This window comes from Schistocerca cancellata, chromosome 7 (genome assembly GCF_023864275.1).
Source record: "Schistocerca cancellata isolate TAMUIC-IGC-003103 chromosome 7, iqSchCanc2.1, whole genome shotgun sequence".
NCBI lineage: Eukaryota > Metazoa > Arthropoda > Insecta > Orthoptera > Acrididae > Schistocerca > Schistocerca cancellata.
In genome coordinates, this window is record NC_064632.1 from 409,760,439 (window position 1) to 409,776,647 (window position 16,209).

At 38.9% G+C, this 16,209-nt stretch overlaps 1 protein-coding gene across 5 annotated transcripts in view; it reads left to right on the forward strand.

Annotated features, from left to right (window-relative positions):
• LOC126092132 (iron-sulfur protein NUBPL) overlaps positions 1 to 6,719 on the forward strand; it is a 30,686-nt gene extending 23,967 nt beyond the window's left edge. For all 5 annotated transcript variants that reach the window (XM_049907581.1, XM_049907583.1, XM_049907582.1 and 2 more), the window contains 5 exons: positions 4,693 to 4,962; positions 5,053 to 5,249; positions 5,338 to 5,470; positions 5,561 to 5,702; positions 5,816 to 6,719. In XM_049907581.1, the coding sequence (XP_049763538.1) occupies positions 4,702 to 4,962; positions 5,053 to 5,249; positions 5,338 to 5,470; positions 5,561 to 5,702; positions 5,816 to 6,270 (1,188 nt within the window). In that variant the 5' untranslated portion in view covers positions 4,693 to 4,701 and the 3' untranslated portion in view covers positions 6,271 to 6,719. The remainder of the gene's footprint in view (positions 1 to 4,692; positions 4,963 to 5,052; positions 5,250 to 5,337; positions 5,471 to 5,560; positions 5,703 to 5,815) is intronic.
• The last annotated feature ends 9,490 nt before the right edge of the window (positions 6,720 to 16,209 follow it).

A 16,209-nucleotide genomic window follows, 5' to 3' on the forward strand; every position in this document is an offset into this window, starting at 1 on the left:
AGAGCAGTGGTGTATGTGCTGTGCAGGATGGTGTCCTGACTAGGGGCAGTGACGTCACCGTCGTGAGCTTTCGGAGTGGTTCGGCATGTGTTGTGTTTGATTGAGATCTAACACTGCAAGTCATATTGTTATCCACAGAACTGATGTGTTGTCTACGCTTTAGCACAGTGAACAATCTGTCTCCGAGGTTCAGCATCTTCCCTAGTGACTCTGCCTTCTCGAGCAGCCATGGTGAATTGTAGCTGCGGCAGAAGCTTGACGATCCATAGAATATGTAATACAGTGTCTGGAATGAGGTTCGCATCGAGTAGTATCTGCAGCTGGTGTCAGAGTTAGGGTTTTGTCTTGGTGGTGAGTTGTTCATCATTGATTGCCTGTTTCATTGGTTGTTCTGGGGTGCGTGACAAGTGATAAAGCAAGGCAGATTTTTGACAATTCATATTTATTTCATTTGGGTGGTGTGAGGATGACATTGTTGATAATGTCTGCATTCTGTGATAGGTGGCAAAATCACAAATCAAAGGTTGTCATGCAAAGTTTGCAATGAAGTAAACACATGTTCTTCTGTTGCTAATCACAGTGCTGATTTTGGCCAGAACAGTGGCAGATTGGATTGCATACCGAGTATGAACTGAATTATGACCTAGTCGTGGTTGTCCTGATGCTGTCTTGTAAAATTGTGTAACTGATGAAGTACTGAGGAGCACTGAGCGCAGTTGCGTATCTGGTAATTGCATCTGGACCATGCATTTTATTTTGCACTCTGTGTTCCATCATACATGGCAGTCCTATTTGCAAATAGTGTTTGCAATGTGGTTGGTGCAGGGGTAATATTACTGTTCATGTTTATTCCAACCAGCCCTGCTGCACTTGATGCCGAATCTTGTACATAGGTCAGCAGTAAATTGTTAGATGGTGGCCATTGTTGTTGTGTCGCAGAGCCTGCATCTTTTTCAGAAGCAACACCTGTAATCATATTGAGTTTGTATTTGAGCACTGGTTGACAGTTATGCATTATCAGTAAAATCAATGTAATATCATTTACATTAATCCTTAAGACGTTGTTTGAAGGGGGTGGGGCCCTATTCTTGTCGTTCATTCTGGTCAGTGCAGTAGGTTAGCCTTGGTAGTGGCATCATTTTCGGTTTGTTGGTCAAAGTTGCTATTCTGTAAGCTTCTGAGACCTGTTACTGATCGGTCCGCCTGCCAATTTTCTGATGACTGTACCGAGAGGTGGTTAGGTTTCGGTATCGCCACTCATTCAGTTCATTGTGATTTGTTTACAGTTAGAATTTGTTATTTTAGAAATATTGAGTGGTTTTTAGGTTCATATTTATTGATTATATTTTACTGAAGAATCACTAGGACCCATTAGTGGGTTCATAACAGATTGTTTTCTTTTGTTAGAAATGTGGTTTGTATTGTTGTTACTGTGAATGATTATAATATCAGAAAACATATTTGGTCAATATTCTCACAAAATACCTGTTATTTTTATGTAATTAAGAGTTTAAAAATCATTAAATTTTGAGACATTGGCTCTGCTTACGTATATTACCTGACTTTTAGCTGAAATTACTTGTGACTTTCCCACAAATGGTATAGTTTTTAACTATCTAAACACATTTGCAACTTTCAAGTAGCTATGGAAAGGAATTATGGAAAGCCTGAGAGCCGAAATTTTGTAAAATTTAATGCATTTGTGGTTTACAGCCACATCATTAAGTGTTCCTCTCCATTAAATTCAGCAGAAATAGAGCAACTGGTATATATTGTTTATCATGGCCAACTGGTCAAGCCAAAAGACTGTGGTGATAAAGGACATGGGTTTGTGTCCAACTGGGTGTAATATATTTTTTCCTCTGCATCCAACTGGGTGTAATTTCTTTTTTTTTTTTTTAAACGCATTCTGACACTTTCTTACTCATGAAAGTAAAGTATTTTTCTGCAACATTGATTGTTATTTACATGTAAGAGCTTGCTTCCTTAGTAATGAATACCTTTGATTTTGCGACTCATGTATGTTTAAAAACACAAAAGATGAGATTGCTGAGTGAAATAGCTGACTGTGACATTTATATTTTTTCTTGTCACAGAGAACAGGATATTTGACTGGCTTCTGAAAATTGTCTTAAATGATTATTTATGTTATTTTATGCTCCGAACATACCTTTTTTCCTCTTGACTTTCACTATTTTTTTATAAAATGGAAATGAAATTCAAATAATTTGAACGCGCCCTAAAACGCTCCCTTCGAGTCGTGATTCCTGTGACGTCACTGGCTAGCTCGCTGCTCCTACCATCATAATCCTAATTCACAGTGATGCTTTGTTTAGGAATTTCAATGTCGGAAAATGGATTATAACTGGTGTGTAGTACCATACTGTGCAAGTATATCTACAAAAATTCCTTAAAAGCTGTTTTTAAGTGTTCCAGAGAATGAGAAGATGCATAAAATTTGGTTGCACTGTACTAGCAAGTTGCCATCACGTTGACGCACAATTTCACTAACTTAATTAAAAATTTGTTGCACTGTGAAGTTAACATTAACTTACTTCCAAGACATGCTCTCCCACTGTTACAACAAAGGATAGTATCACGCAACAAAATTAAACTCCAAGTGAAAATTGTCATTTTAACTAATGACACCTCAATCATTCGGTAGCTCAGTTGTTAGAGTGGTAAACCGCTGAATTTTATAAAATGGATGTCCATAAATTGCTGGTTCTAATCTGACACGAAAAAACATTTTAACTTATTTGTAAAATGACTCGACAGTCCTCTCATATGAAAACCAAATCACAATTACAAAACTTCACCACACCAATCAGAAACAGCATATTACTGTGTCTTCCTTGCTGTTTACATTTGCTGACATTTGCAGTCACTGTTCACACATGTCACATTCAAAAAGATACTTTCTAGTTAATGTGACCACACACTTTTTACTTTATTAGGAACAATTTTTTTTTATCTTTGTGCTACCTAGCTAGGATCCTTGTTGTTTAAACTTTTGCAGTTTCATCATCTTACATAAAGATGAAGTAAGTCTGCTTCAGATGCTGACATTAGTTTTCACTCACAAGCATCTCAGCCCTTACATTTATGTCACCTGCATGTTGTACACGCTTCATCTCTCTCCGTATAACCCAATCGCCCTGCATATCGTGGGCGTATAGTGGTATCTTTACTACTAGCAATGACTTCCAAAACATTGAATTGTTTGTACATAAAGTAAATACATTTATCCTAAGTTGTCCGTTTTTCAAACTAGGACTAATGTGAAACTATATATAATACATCCCACAATCGAAACAACTGCTACGATCAGTTCTTGCTAACCCTGTTGTCGTACTTTATGTAAAACATTTAAAAATATGACTCTTCCATGATTCAAACATGTAACCTCTTTAACTACAGTCATATCTGCTAACTGTTGCGGCATGGAATGCCTGCCAGATGCAGTATCTCTGCTGAGTACCTTCTACAAAAGAAATCAGCACCAAGTTTTGCCAAGAATAATTTTGTTGGGCTTTGGATCATAGCTCATGAGTCATAGTTCACAATCTAGTTATTATATACAGACCCATTTGCAAAAGATCTGCCATTCTTTAGTTTTGAGCAAGTTTAATGACATTGCAGGGAGCAGGAAAAATAATGTCAGTCATCCCACATATTGCGTCTGTAAATGGGTGGAACATAAAGGAGGCTTCCACTGTCATAATTCACAAAATTCCTTTCTATTGTTACTTAAAACTTGTAATTGTGTGTTCTGTCACTAAATAGCTGAACTATTTGCAGTAAAAGTACGTAAAAACCTCGTAACTTTGGCTAACGGTCCTATAAGACAAGTATAGCTTCGTCTTACTCCTAGTGTGTGATGTCACCAGAGCATCAGCCAAAACAGTGCATTTTTGAACATGTGACTGGATCTTGACATTTAATGCTTTTTAAGCTTTAATTACATAAAAATAACAGACATTTTGTGAGAATATTGACTGTAAAGGCTATTTAAATGTTATAGTGAATCAGAATAACAGCAAACTGAACAATATTTTTAATACTGGAAAGTAGCCTATTCACCATTTTTTCCAAATGCATAGTGATTTCTGAGTTTGGTGTTAGGCAGGAATTTAAGATCACAGCTTAAATTATTGCAAATGAAACTGGCAGCAACCATCTTTCTGCTATTGAGTCCTTAAAAACGGTAAACAGAATGAAAGATCCCTGCCATAATATTTTTAGACTATACCACCATATGAGAAACATTTTGATTTGTCTGATACATGTTATAAACTTCGATGAACTGCAGGAGTTCTCAAAAATGCATTTTTTAAAATTTTGTTTTTTAAGACCCAAATTGTTGATGTATAATATAGGAAAGTAGGCTACTTCATCATTTTGATATGTAGGAGCAAGTTACAACCACATTCTCTGCATCTTCTTATTCTTTGACACTGCCTGAAACAAATTTTGGGGTGTTTTTATAGATATATTTGTACAATGTGGTACTACACACTATTCCTAACTCATTGTCTGAAATGCAAAATCCAATACAAGGTATCTATGTGGATGAGAATAAAATGACATAAACAGCATTTATGGCAATTTTCAGAACACAGTCAAATACCCTATCATTATTATGCCTGCATGGAAACATGTGGTCAGGGTAAAAATTTCTATGCATTTCAGCTGAGACTCATGGAAGTGGACATGGTGCGCATGTTACTCTTAAGGAGGAGGCAAGAGCATCGAAGGTGGACACGTCAGCTCAATGGAATGCGGCACCATGCAATATGGCAACGTAACCTGAGGGACGAGATGAATCCATTTGAAATGCCCGAGAGCAACTTCATGGCGAAATACAGACTGAGTCGGGAGGTGGTCTGTAATTTGGTTGAGGAACTGCGGCCGTACATGAAAGGCCATCAAAGAACTACAGCCATTCCTCTGCACTTGAAGGTGCATTTGTTTAGCAAATCCTGAAATGATTAAATCAATTAAACATACCCAATCAGTCATTAAATGCATTTGTTACTTTTTTTCCTCTAGGTTTTGACAACTCTTCACTTCTTGGGACATGGGTCTGTTCAAAAGGGGGTAGGGGCTGACAATGTAGCTGCCATGAGTCAGCCAAGCGTTTCAAGGTGCATTGATGAAGTTGTGAAGGCTCTTAATGTGCCTGCAATTCTGAGGGCTGGTGTCCCCTTTCCTGATACACGAGAAGATAGGTTTCATATTATGCAAAGGTACTGCATATATTGTACCACCTTTTGTGGTGAACATTGTTTCCTTACACTAAAAGCTACTGTTTTAGAAATAAATGACATGTTACAGGAACTTCAGATGCTCATCCATTCATGGTGTCATTGGGTATGTGGATGGAGCTCATGTAAATATTGCAGCTCCTGATGTTCACGAAGAGCAGTATGTGAACAGGCATGGCACACATTCCCTGAATGTTCAAGTGGTAAGTACTAAGATTTGAAACCTTGAGTTGCTGCACATACAAATGACAACAATATTTCTAGTTCGCTGCTTTGTCATTTATACTTTGCAGGCATGTGACTCGGACATGATGATCATAAATATCTTGGCACGATTCCCTGGGTCATCGAGTGACTCCTTTGTGTGGGCCAGTTCTGCACTCAGATCGAAAATAGAAGAGTTATATAGAGGAGGAGAAGAATGCTGGTTATTAGGTAACTACAAAGAAATATTAAATGCTATCTTTTTTTTGCTGTAATACAACCTAATGGAAGTTACAATTATTTGCACATATTTATCATATTTTTATGATTTATTTTTTCAATAGGGGATTCTGGATACCCTAATGAACCGTGGCTCCATATACCAGTAACTGATCCTCTACCTAACAGCAGAGAAGCCAGTTTTAATCAAGCCCACATGATAGCTAGAAGCATTGTGAAGAAGACAATAGGACACCTACGCAACAGATTCAGGTGTTTAAATAAACACAGAGTACTGGAGTACAACCCAGTGAAAGCAGGCTTCATTACAAATGCATGTGCAGTTTTGCACAACAAATGTGTGACTGTCCATATTCCTCTGCCTCAATCTGAAGCAGATCACAGTGACAGCAGCAGTGATGAAGATGAGCCACCACCAGTGGTGAATGAAGGCCACGCAAGAGACAGATTGCTGCAGGAGGCTCGAGTTGTCAGAGCGGGAATTATTGCCAGATTACCCACACTTCCACCTGGTGGACCCTACAACCCTCGCAGGGCCCATTCACATTACCAAAGATAGTATTTGTCTCAAATTTTCAGAAACATGGAATTTCTTTTATTACAGTAGAATCCCCATGAATTTCCTCCTGTGGTTAATTTACTGTGTGATAGAAATGTTTGTTTTATATCTGTGCTGCAGTCTGTGTGAAATTCGCATCCCACATAAACCGTTTCAGCACAGTAACCAATTTACCTTTCAGTAAGCTTGTCCCCAGTTAAAGTAACAGACACTGTGAGGTAACAGACACTGTGAGGTAACCATCTTTGATTTTTATGTAATGAAAATGATGTTAACTCTGTAGATAAGAATTTATTTCCTCAATCAAGACAAATTATCTTTTAAAAGCAAGTCAGCATGTTACAATTTCCTCTGTATTTTAGTGAAAGTATTGTTTCATGAGTACTGTAATGAAAGTCTGAGTCAAATTTGTACAAACATGATTTAATAAATTTGTATAAAAGCATGAATATGTAGTTTGCATCACTGACATGAATTTTTAATTATGCTTCAGTGCTTGCTTCGATTTCAATGTCTGATTAGAATGTAATATAATTCAAATCAAATTTCGCTGTTTACACTACTCATTGTCTCTCCTATGCCTCAGGTACTCCTCCAGTCTGGAAGAACATACAACAGTTAAACAATAAATAAGCTGGGGAAAAATCAAAACATTGAAATTTATTTGAAATTTACTCCTTCGTGGCTCATACAAACACCCCAGCTGCTCCTACAAATGCCTCACCTGTATTTTCAATGGCAACAGTTCTGCGTTCTTCACACTGAAGCTGTGCACGGCTGATGGTGTTTTGCTCCTGCATCCATATCAACTGTTGTCTGGTGATGTCTACCTGAGGATAATCATCTTTGGCAGCTGTACCACCTACATTTACCAAAATAATATAAATTACAAGATCGAAATATTAAAAAACGATTAACTTCTGCAGATTAACTTTAGGCGATAATGACATTGGTACTATGTTTGCACTTCTTCACAGTTGTAGCACACGAAGATTCAGTTACATGTGAAGCAGGAATGAACCCTGATATATAGAGCATACATTCTTATGGTGAAGCCAAATATTTTGTAGTCAGAGCTGGTGATACATTGTCTGATGAAATATCCAATGCAGAAATTATGGCCGGTCCTTCCAGTGGAAGGACAACACATTCACCCATTTCCATTGTATCTTAATCATATGAGTAATTTTGGGTGTCCTGCAATACAGAATTACATTAGTTGAATTTAGGAAATCTTTGAAACACTCACTGATCTTTACAGGAATGAAGGTAGTAACTGTACAAGTATCTTGCGAAATGGCTTATGAAACTAGGCTCAGAGACATTGGCATCCACATGTCTTGCTAGAGACCAAAGAAAGTACACCAATACCTGACATGCTATGATTAAGGTGTCTGGTACTTCTTCATGTCCAGAAACAAAGCACGGACCCAAGAAGACAAGAGGCCACCCCCTGAGACAGGTCAGGAGCTTAGCTTTTGTACTTAGTCCTCCTCCTGTTTTCTGTGTTTCCTTCTGTACTAGAGAAGCTTTTGCCTATACATCACTTCTCCATTCTTGCCATGTCTCATATGAAATAGACATAAAAGAAAATAAATAAATGAGCTGCAACATTGATGCGTAATATTTAGTGAAAACAGTCTGTAATCAGTATTGCATCACAGTGTACGTACGTTACCTTCATCCATTTATCTGCTGTTGTCAATGCTCTATTGGGCAGGCTGTTGAGCTTGGTTGCAGATTGTTTGCAAAAGTCTCTGCTTTCATTAGACTCCATCTGTTCCTGTGACTCGCAGTCTGTAGTGCCATGTGTTTCATCATGAAATCCAACATCAGCATTCGCTGCTTTGTGGAGATTCATGTAAATTAATGTTTTCAGGACCTTACCTACACACCAACACATAAACAACATATAAACTTTTTCATGTTGTTCTAACAGTTCTGTTGATTATGTGTGGTACATTTTAAACAAAACAAACAACTATGCAGTAAGTCACGTTATTATTGCCTGGTTTTGAATAGTGTATCTGGCCTTCATTTACACATACATGTAAAAGCATGCTATATCAGTAATGAGTTTATTTGATGTTGTGACTTAAGACTAATTGGACTGAAATGAATGACGGAACTAAAGACGAAATTGAATCACTTTCAGACCATTTCTCTGCAGTTCCATTTTTGAATTACAGGTCTCAGGTATGACCTGATGGCTACAGTTTTTAGCACATACTACAAATACTAGTTGAAATTTGTCAATAACAAAGTGACTTTCCGCATCCTGGGTTGCTGGTTTCGTTTCAAATAAAGCACTCATAAACGACAAACACAATAGAAATCCTCAAAGCCATTTCAGTGTCACTGGAATGTGAACCTACTAACCTCATTTTTTTCCCACTCATATTTGAGCAACACTATGTACTCTAAAAACACTTTTCATTACTGCAAAGAATAGCAGGCATGTGTTGGCTGCTAGCCGCTTTGGATTCAGAGAGAGAGAGAGAGAGAGAGAGAGTGAGAGAGAGTGTATGTGTGTGTGTGTGTGTGTGTGTGTGTGTGTGTGTGTGTGTGTGCGTGCGCGCGCGCGCGCACGCACAGATCTGTAGCCGTGTGCTTTTGACTGGCCAGTGCAAGGTGAACCGACAACAGTGCTTCAGTTCATTATAACTGTGTGGCATTGCTTCCGAAATGCTTACAGAATAATGTGGGAGTTCTCCTTCGAAAATAAGGCTTCTTGGTGTGCTCACCTAAAGACCCGATTGGCAGAGCGGCCGAAAGATACAGAACACGGCCTTTGGTGATGTGATGTTACTGATGCAACATGACTGCATTGTTACTGCCTATTATCGGGATAAAGAATGACATGTCTCCCCATTGTCACAGTTCACCAGTGTTGTCACTGTCAGGTGCAGGGATTGTACTGATAACTGAGGTGACACATTGATATGACAATACTGCTTTATTGCTCACAGCCCAAGATAGAAGATATCCTTACGGTACAAGGTTATAAACTGAATTAACTTCATTGGAGACTACACAGATATTGCAGTCAGCTGCATGTTTTCTCTGGTCAGAGGTGTTACTTGCGCTGGTGTCCTTCCAGTTGTCTCGAATGGGTGTACCAGTGCAGTGCTGCAAGGTACATCAAGTTAATACATCATAGTCTGTTCCTTAACAGAGAGAATAAAATACTGAAATAAATTATACAGTAAAAATATGTCTTTCAGATTCAACTAATGTACAAGGGATGTTCATTCAATACGTATTGCAATCAGTGTTTTTCTGAAAGCAGATTGGCTTTATTCAGGATTCCAGTTCTCCATATTATTCCTCACTCTTTTGCCTACAAAACCCTATTTTTGAACATAATCTCTGTTCAATGTGATGGCCTTATGCCACTTTACTGGGATGGCCTAAATGCCCACACTGTATCACTCTGCAGGACATCATCAGAGCCAATGTCGTGCTACATCAGTAACCTCCCCATCATTCACATGTTGGTTCCTGCGAAGTGTATCCTTCATTGGGCCAAATAGATGAAAGGCTGTAGGGTGGATAAGGAAGGGCAGTCCAGTGAAGTTCTGAGAGCTCTTCTTGGGTGTGCAGAGCTGTGTGAGGCATTGCATTGTCATGGAGGAGGAGAGCTTCAGTTGCATTTTTGTGACAACAAACGCACTGAAGTGGCTTCACCCAATGATTCACAATTCTTTTGTTCTCTGCCAGGTCTCTGTAGATATTCTGCAAGTGTTTATGAATATCTGTGATGCTCTAGTTTTCTGTCAAAAGAAACTCAACGACAGCTGTCTGCTTCGAATGCACCTCCATTATGGACCCATTTTGAAGTCTGTGTATAGTGCTGCCACCTACCAGAACTTCATGAATTTCTAAGAGCTGAAGCAGGAATATCTGAGTACATCCCATAACATATTCCTCTTTTTTTTCCGACTGAAACAGACTGAGAAAAAAGTGTATTGCATTACTTAGTGAACTCACCTCATACACGGAACAAAGTGAAATGCAGTGACACATTTTGCAAGCTCTAATTTCCTTCAGTCTGTATGTTAGGCAGAGCAGCAACAGGAGATGGGTTATGTTTCATTCTTCAATAACCCTGTCTGGCTGGCTGGGCAAACAGTATTCAAACATTATTACAATTAATAAAATTGTAATTGTAAATGAGGGAAATTGATCTGAGTAACTTATTGTGATAGTACAACTCCATTGTACTGGTACATGCCTTTTTAAATGAGATTTTCTTGTTCTTTTGTGTAATAGCTGTTCTGAAGAACTAATTAGTGGAATCAGCAAGTTCTGAAAGTAGAGAGATATAACAAACATAACTGCAATGTACTATACAAAGACCTTCCCAACTGGGTGGAGTATTTGCAACTGGTGTGTCAACAGAAAAAGTATTTACTAACTGACTGTGTTGGAAGTACCAGTTCTGAATTAGCAATGGTGATATCTCCCTAGGACTGATTAGTGGCATATTGACATGAAGGACAATGTGCAGCTGTACACATTCAGGGCCAGAGAATATAAATTCAAATTCTCAAAAAAGTAAGAAGTGATTAGAATCTTTGTATTGTCAGTTTGCGATAAATTTGGGTTAACAGCCTTGTGCCTGAGGGGTCATCATTTTGACTCTCAGTTACTAGTCTGATATTCCTGTGCACCATCACAAGAATGCGGCCATGAAGGAAGAGAATTCCAACAATAACAATATAGTTCATATGCTTCAAGAATGTTAAACTAATAGATATAAAGCATGCAAAACTGTGCCCCAGGAGGATCATTACTCAGGTGAGTATGTGCTTGTCTACCATGGGGCCCCAGCCTTTGCAGCACTACTTTCTTTTTCTGTGCTGCAAACATACACTTTGACTGTCTTATATTCTCTGACTTTCCAGCAGATGGGCCTTTGAGTGCAGACCCTGCCTGGACTTGGTTCACAATTTTGGTCTCGATTTTCAGTTTCACTCCTGGCACTATCTTCACCTAACAATTGTGTGGTTGCCATTATTGGGTTTGACCTGCCATCTTTTTCAAATTTTGCAGAAGTGCATGTCATGCAGGGAAGGCCACCCATTGTGGTGTGCTCCACCTGTGTGCCCTTCTACCCTGCCACCCTTCCTTCCTGTTGTTGTATGCCCGAAACCCAGCACAGTACCCATCCTGCTTTTGGAGGGTCGTCAAGCACATGCATGGTGGTAGCTCTCTAACCATGCAGGGATTGCATTGTTGGTGCCTGTGCTGCACAGTCCATTTGTATGCCATGGAGTATTTGCCCTTCATGACTGGGGCATGGGAACTCCCAGCAACGAATTACTGGCCAGGTAGTCATTGCCGTGGCTGGGGGACACCCATGTGAGAGAGCCCCCTTTTGGAGTTGGTGGCGCCATGGGAATTGTTTGCACATGTAACAACTTAAACTTTCTCCCACTGGTTGTTACACAACACTGGCAGTCTCTTTGAATGGAAAGGCCTCATATGATGCAACAAAATATTATCCCAACATGTTCCCGCCCTTGGCCACATTGTTGGAGGAATGCAAGACTCGATGATAAGGAGAAAATTCCTCTTCCAATACCTCTTCTGTACAAGGACTTACAGGGACTCCTTTTTGGCCACAAAGCCTTAATTTTTGTTGAACACCTTTAAGACAAATGTGGGGAAGTTGCAGCCATTTCTAAGATGAAGAATGGCTCCCACCAGATTAAAACTTTGTCTCCTGTCCCGTCACAGGCACTGCTCTGTAGCCTTAGGCAATGATCCATAAATATTAACTGCTATAAGTTGTAGTTGTTCTTTTGACACAATGTTTTGCATATATCCTTTGCAGGTTGGATTACTAACTTTTACCCTCTGGCACCTGTCACATGTAGATAATTGCTTCCTCACTCTCCTGGCAAAAGTACACAGTTTCTTGGATCTTTTGGATACATTTCGGTGTTCTACAATGTCCAAAACTCTCATGTACCTACTTCATCAATACTTCAATATACTGCTCTGGCCAACACAATCGCCAAGCATTATTGTGTGCACTGTATCATCTGAAAAGTATACCCTTGTGCACTTTATAACACTGCTCTACTTTCTCATGTCCTCTCTTACCGAGATAACTTTTAACTAACTTCCAGTTGGAATCATGGTTCTGATATCTACGGATGTCATTACAAATTTTCCTGATTTCACTCTCATCTTTCTCCGCTTTTAGATACGTAACCTGGAATTCCCTTTCACACTCATCACTGTTATTTTCACCTTCTCCTCCCATTGGCAATCTTGATAGAGCATCAGCAATTAGATTTTCTTCACCTTTTATATACTTTACTGTATAGTTGAACTGCTGGAGGAATAGTGCCCACCTGGTTATCCTGCTGTGATGCGAAGTACACTCTTGTATATAGATCAAAGCCTTTTGGTCTGTGTATACTACTACTTGAAGTCCTAAGTAATTCTGGAACTTGGTGAAAGCCCAATAGACTGCTAACAATTCTTTTTTGATCACGGTATATGATATCTCATGTTTTTGTAAAGTTCTACTGGCAAAAGCTATTGATCTATGCTTCATCATACCATCTACAATCTTTTCTTGGAACAAATGAGCTCCCAGTCTGTAGTCGCTGCTGTCAGTCATAATGCAAATGGGTCTGTAAGATCAGGTCTGTATAACATTTTACTATTGCACATCTGTTTCCTGATGTTGTCGAATGCTTCCTATCAATCCTTGTCCCATACCCAAATGGTGTTCTTCTTCAACAAGTTGTTCAAACATGGTGCATTTAAAGCTTGATTGCTGACAAACTTCTGGTAGTAGCCACAAATTCCATAGAATGAGTTAAGTTGTTTCATAGTCTTGGGCACAGGAAATTTTGCAATGGCTTCAATTTTTTCTTCATGAGGTAAGATTTCTTCCTCTGAGATGGTATGGCCTAAAAATTTGAGCTGTTTAACTCTGAATTTGCACTTCTCTAGTTTTAATGACATGCCTCCCTGCCTTAATCTGTAACACACTTCACCCAACAAATGTATATGTTTTTCCCAACTCTTACCTATTACAAGTATGTCTTCAACATAAAGGATTAGTTTGCTTAACAGTTCTTTTCCTAAAACAAAATCCAATTCTCAGATAAATTCTGCAACTGATACATTAAGGCCAAATGGTGCAACACAAAAGCAATAACATCTTCCTCCATACAAAAATGCAGCATATTTTCTAGACTGAATTTCCAATGGTACCTGATGGAAACCTGCTGTTAAGTCTAATCTAGACATGTACTTCATATGTTCAAATTTATGTAATAACTCATCTACGTTCTCAGGGTGATCAGTTTTCCTCTCAAGGTATTTGTTTAAATGTCTTGAATCGGGCACAAGTCTTACTCCACCATCACATTTGGAAACTACCGCCAACGGGTTATTGTATTCACTATTGCACCTTTCAATTACTTTCCAGTCTTCCACCTTTTCTAGTTCTTTCTCCACAGCTTTTCTTTTTGTGATGGGTGCTCCATATGGTTTGATGATAAATGATTTGTGAGGTTTTACATTAAGTCTACATTCATAGTTTTTCACTAAACACATCTTTGTATACCCACAACAAACTACCTAATTGATCTGTCTGTTCATTATCTAGACTTCCAGCTTCTTTTAGTTTGGTGGCCACTAATTCAGTGTACTTGTCTTCACTGCATTCTTATTCATTGTCTTCCTCATTAACGTCAATCTTTTCATTTGCACAAATCACTCCTCCAATTTTAAAATTTTTCTCAAGGCAGTTTTGGATGATAAGTTCAGTCACATGTGTTACATTTGTCTTTGGGTTGGTAAACCTTAAATTTTTGTTATTCCAGTCAAAATCTGCATTTACTCCATGTGTCCAATTCATTCTGAACAAAATATTTTCATTTAGGTCAGGTACTACAAAACATCCTTTGTTATACTGTACATCATTAATGGTGAAATACAGGATGTGTCAAAAAAATGTATACAATTTATTTCCCGTTCTACAAGGTTAAATATCTGTGAGAAAGTAATGTTATGTTTCTTCAACAGGTGGCAGCAGTGGCAAGGAAGTAACTGCAACATGGCGGACGTGTGTTTGAGCTTTGAAGCACAGAAGCAGATAATTAAGTGGTACTGGCAGTTTGAGAATGTAGCTGCGATTCGAAGACAGTGGAGAAGTGACTATGGTACAGAACCACTTTTAAGGTTAACAATTACATGTCTATGAGACAAATTCGAAATTCATGGAACAGTGTGTGATGTGCATAGAGGTCGATCAGGGCGACCTCGTACAGCTACAAGTGATGATTCCACAACTGCGGTCTTGGAACTGTTTCAGTGTTTGCCTCAAAAATCTTCAAGGCAAGCGGCACGTGAGAGTAATGTAAGTGCTAGTAGTGTGCTATGCATTCTGAAGAAAGGCAAGTTTCGTGTGTACATTCCAAGGCATAGTGCAACAGCTAAGTGACGACAATCCAGATCGAAGATTAGACTTTTGTGAATGGGTTCAGGAGATGGTGGGACGTGAACCGGAATTTATGGGTAGCATAATTTAATCGGATGAAGCCCAATTCAAACTCAATGGAACTGTCAATAGGCACAATTTTGTGTACTAGGCTGAAGATAATCCTCACATTACAGTTGAAAAGGCTGTGAATTTGCCTGGTGTAAATGTGTGGTGTACTGCAAGGGGACTCATTGAGCCTTTTTGCTTTGAAGGTACTGTTACTGGAGAAACGTACCTAACAGTGCTTGCTGACTCCATATTCCCTGTCATTTGTGCATTATATGGTAATGATGAGTTTTATTTCCCCAAGATGGCACCCCGCCGCACTATCATAGGGACGTACGAGCATACCTGGATCACTATATGCCAGGCCAGTGGATAGGATGCAGGGGACCAATCAAGTTTCCTGCACGCTTTCCAGGCCTCACGCCACTAGATTTCTTCTTATGGGGCACAGTAAAAGATGAGGTGTACAAATGTAAACCACGTAACCTGGACACACTTTGGAATGAGATTCAGGTGGTGTGCACAGAAATCTCATTGGACACTTTGGTACGATGTACAGAATCTGTGGTGATTCGTACTCAGAAATGTATTGATGCTGAAGGTCACCAGTCTAAACATTAATCACATTTGAAAAGTACATTTATTTTTCCAATTGGACTTTAAGCTTTCCATTTCCAGAAATTTAACATTGTAGAATGGGAAATAAATTTTCTATGATGTTTCAAAGTGTGTATACATTTTTTTGACACACCCTGTATATTAAGGCTTGTCTGTTTACTACTTTGCTGAGCCTACCAGTTGCTCCCTTAATTTTGATTCCAATAACAGGATATTCTTCAAAGTCAACACTGTGTCGTGTCTGGTCTCTAAATTTTTCAGAAATGGCACAAACAGGACTACCCATGTCTAAGAGGCAAAGTCCCTCATAATTTGCAACTTCTATACGTATATATGGGCAACCCAAAACTTTTTCCTTCCTGCTTTCCTCATCTTCATGCTACAAATCATCCCCAATCTCTCTAAAGTCCAAGTCGTTTATACCATTTTTGCCTGCACAATTTCTCTTACTTGTTTGAATTTTACTTAGAGCTACATCATATGATTGCTTGATGTCATGTCCCTCTTTTACACAGTTTCTACTTTTCCCAGAACAGATCTCACTGTAAGCCTGCTGATTGGTTCTACCTTCCCAGTTGGAATGCAATTCTTCACAAATAATCTTGATGACCCTTTTTACTCTGTCACTGTCACTATAACCGTTATAAGTATCCCATAAAGTTTCTAGGATCACATCTAAATTGTAATGGCTGTCCACATGTTCCTTATCTGATGATACCTTCCCAGTTTCCATTGGTACAATCTGGTTTTCATATCTTCACAAATACTACTGACATTGTCTTCTTCAGCATCAACTAAATCTT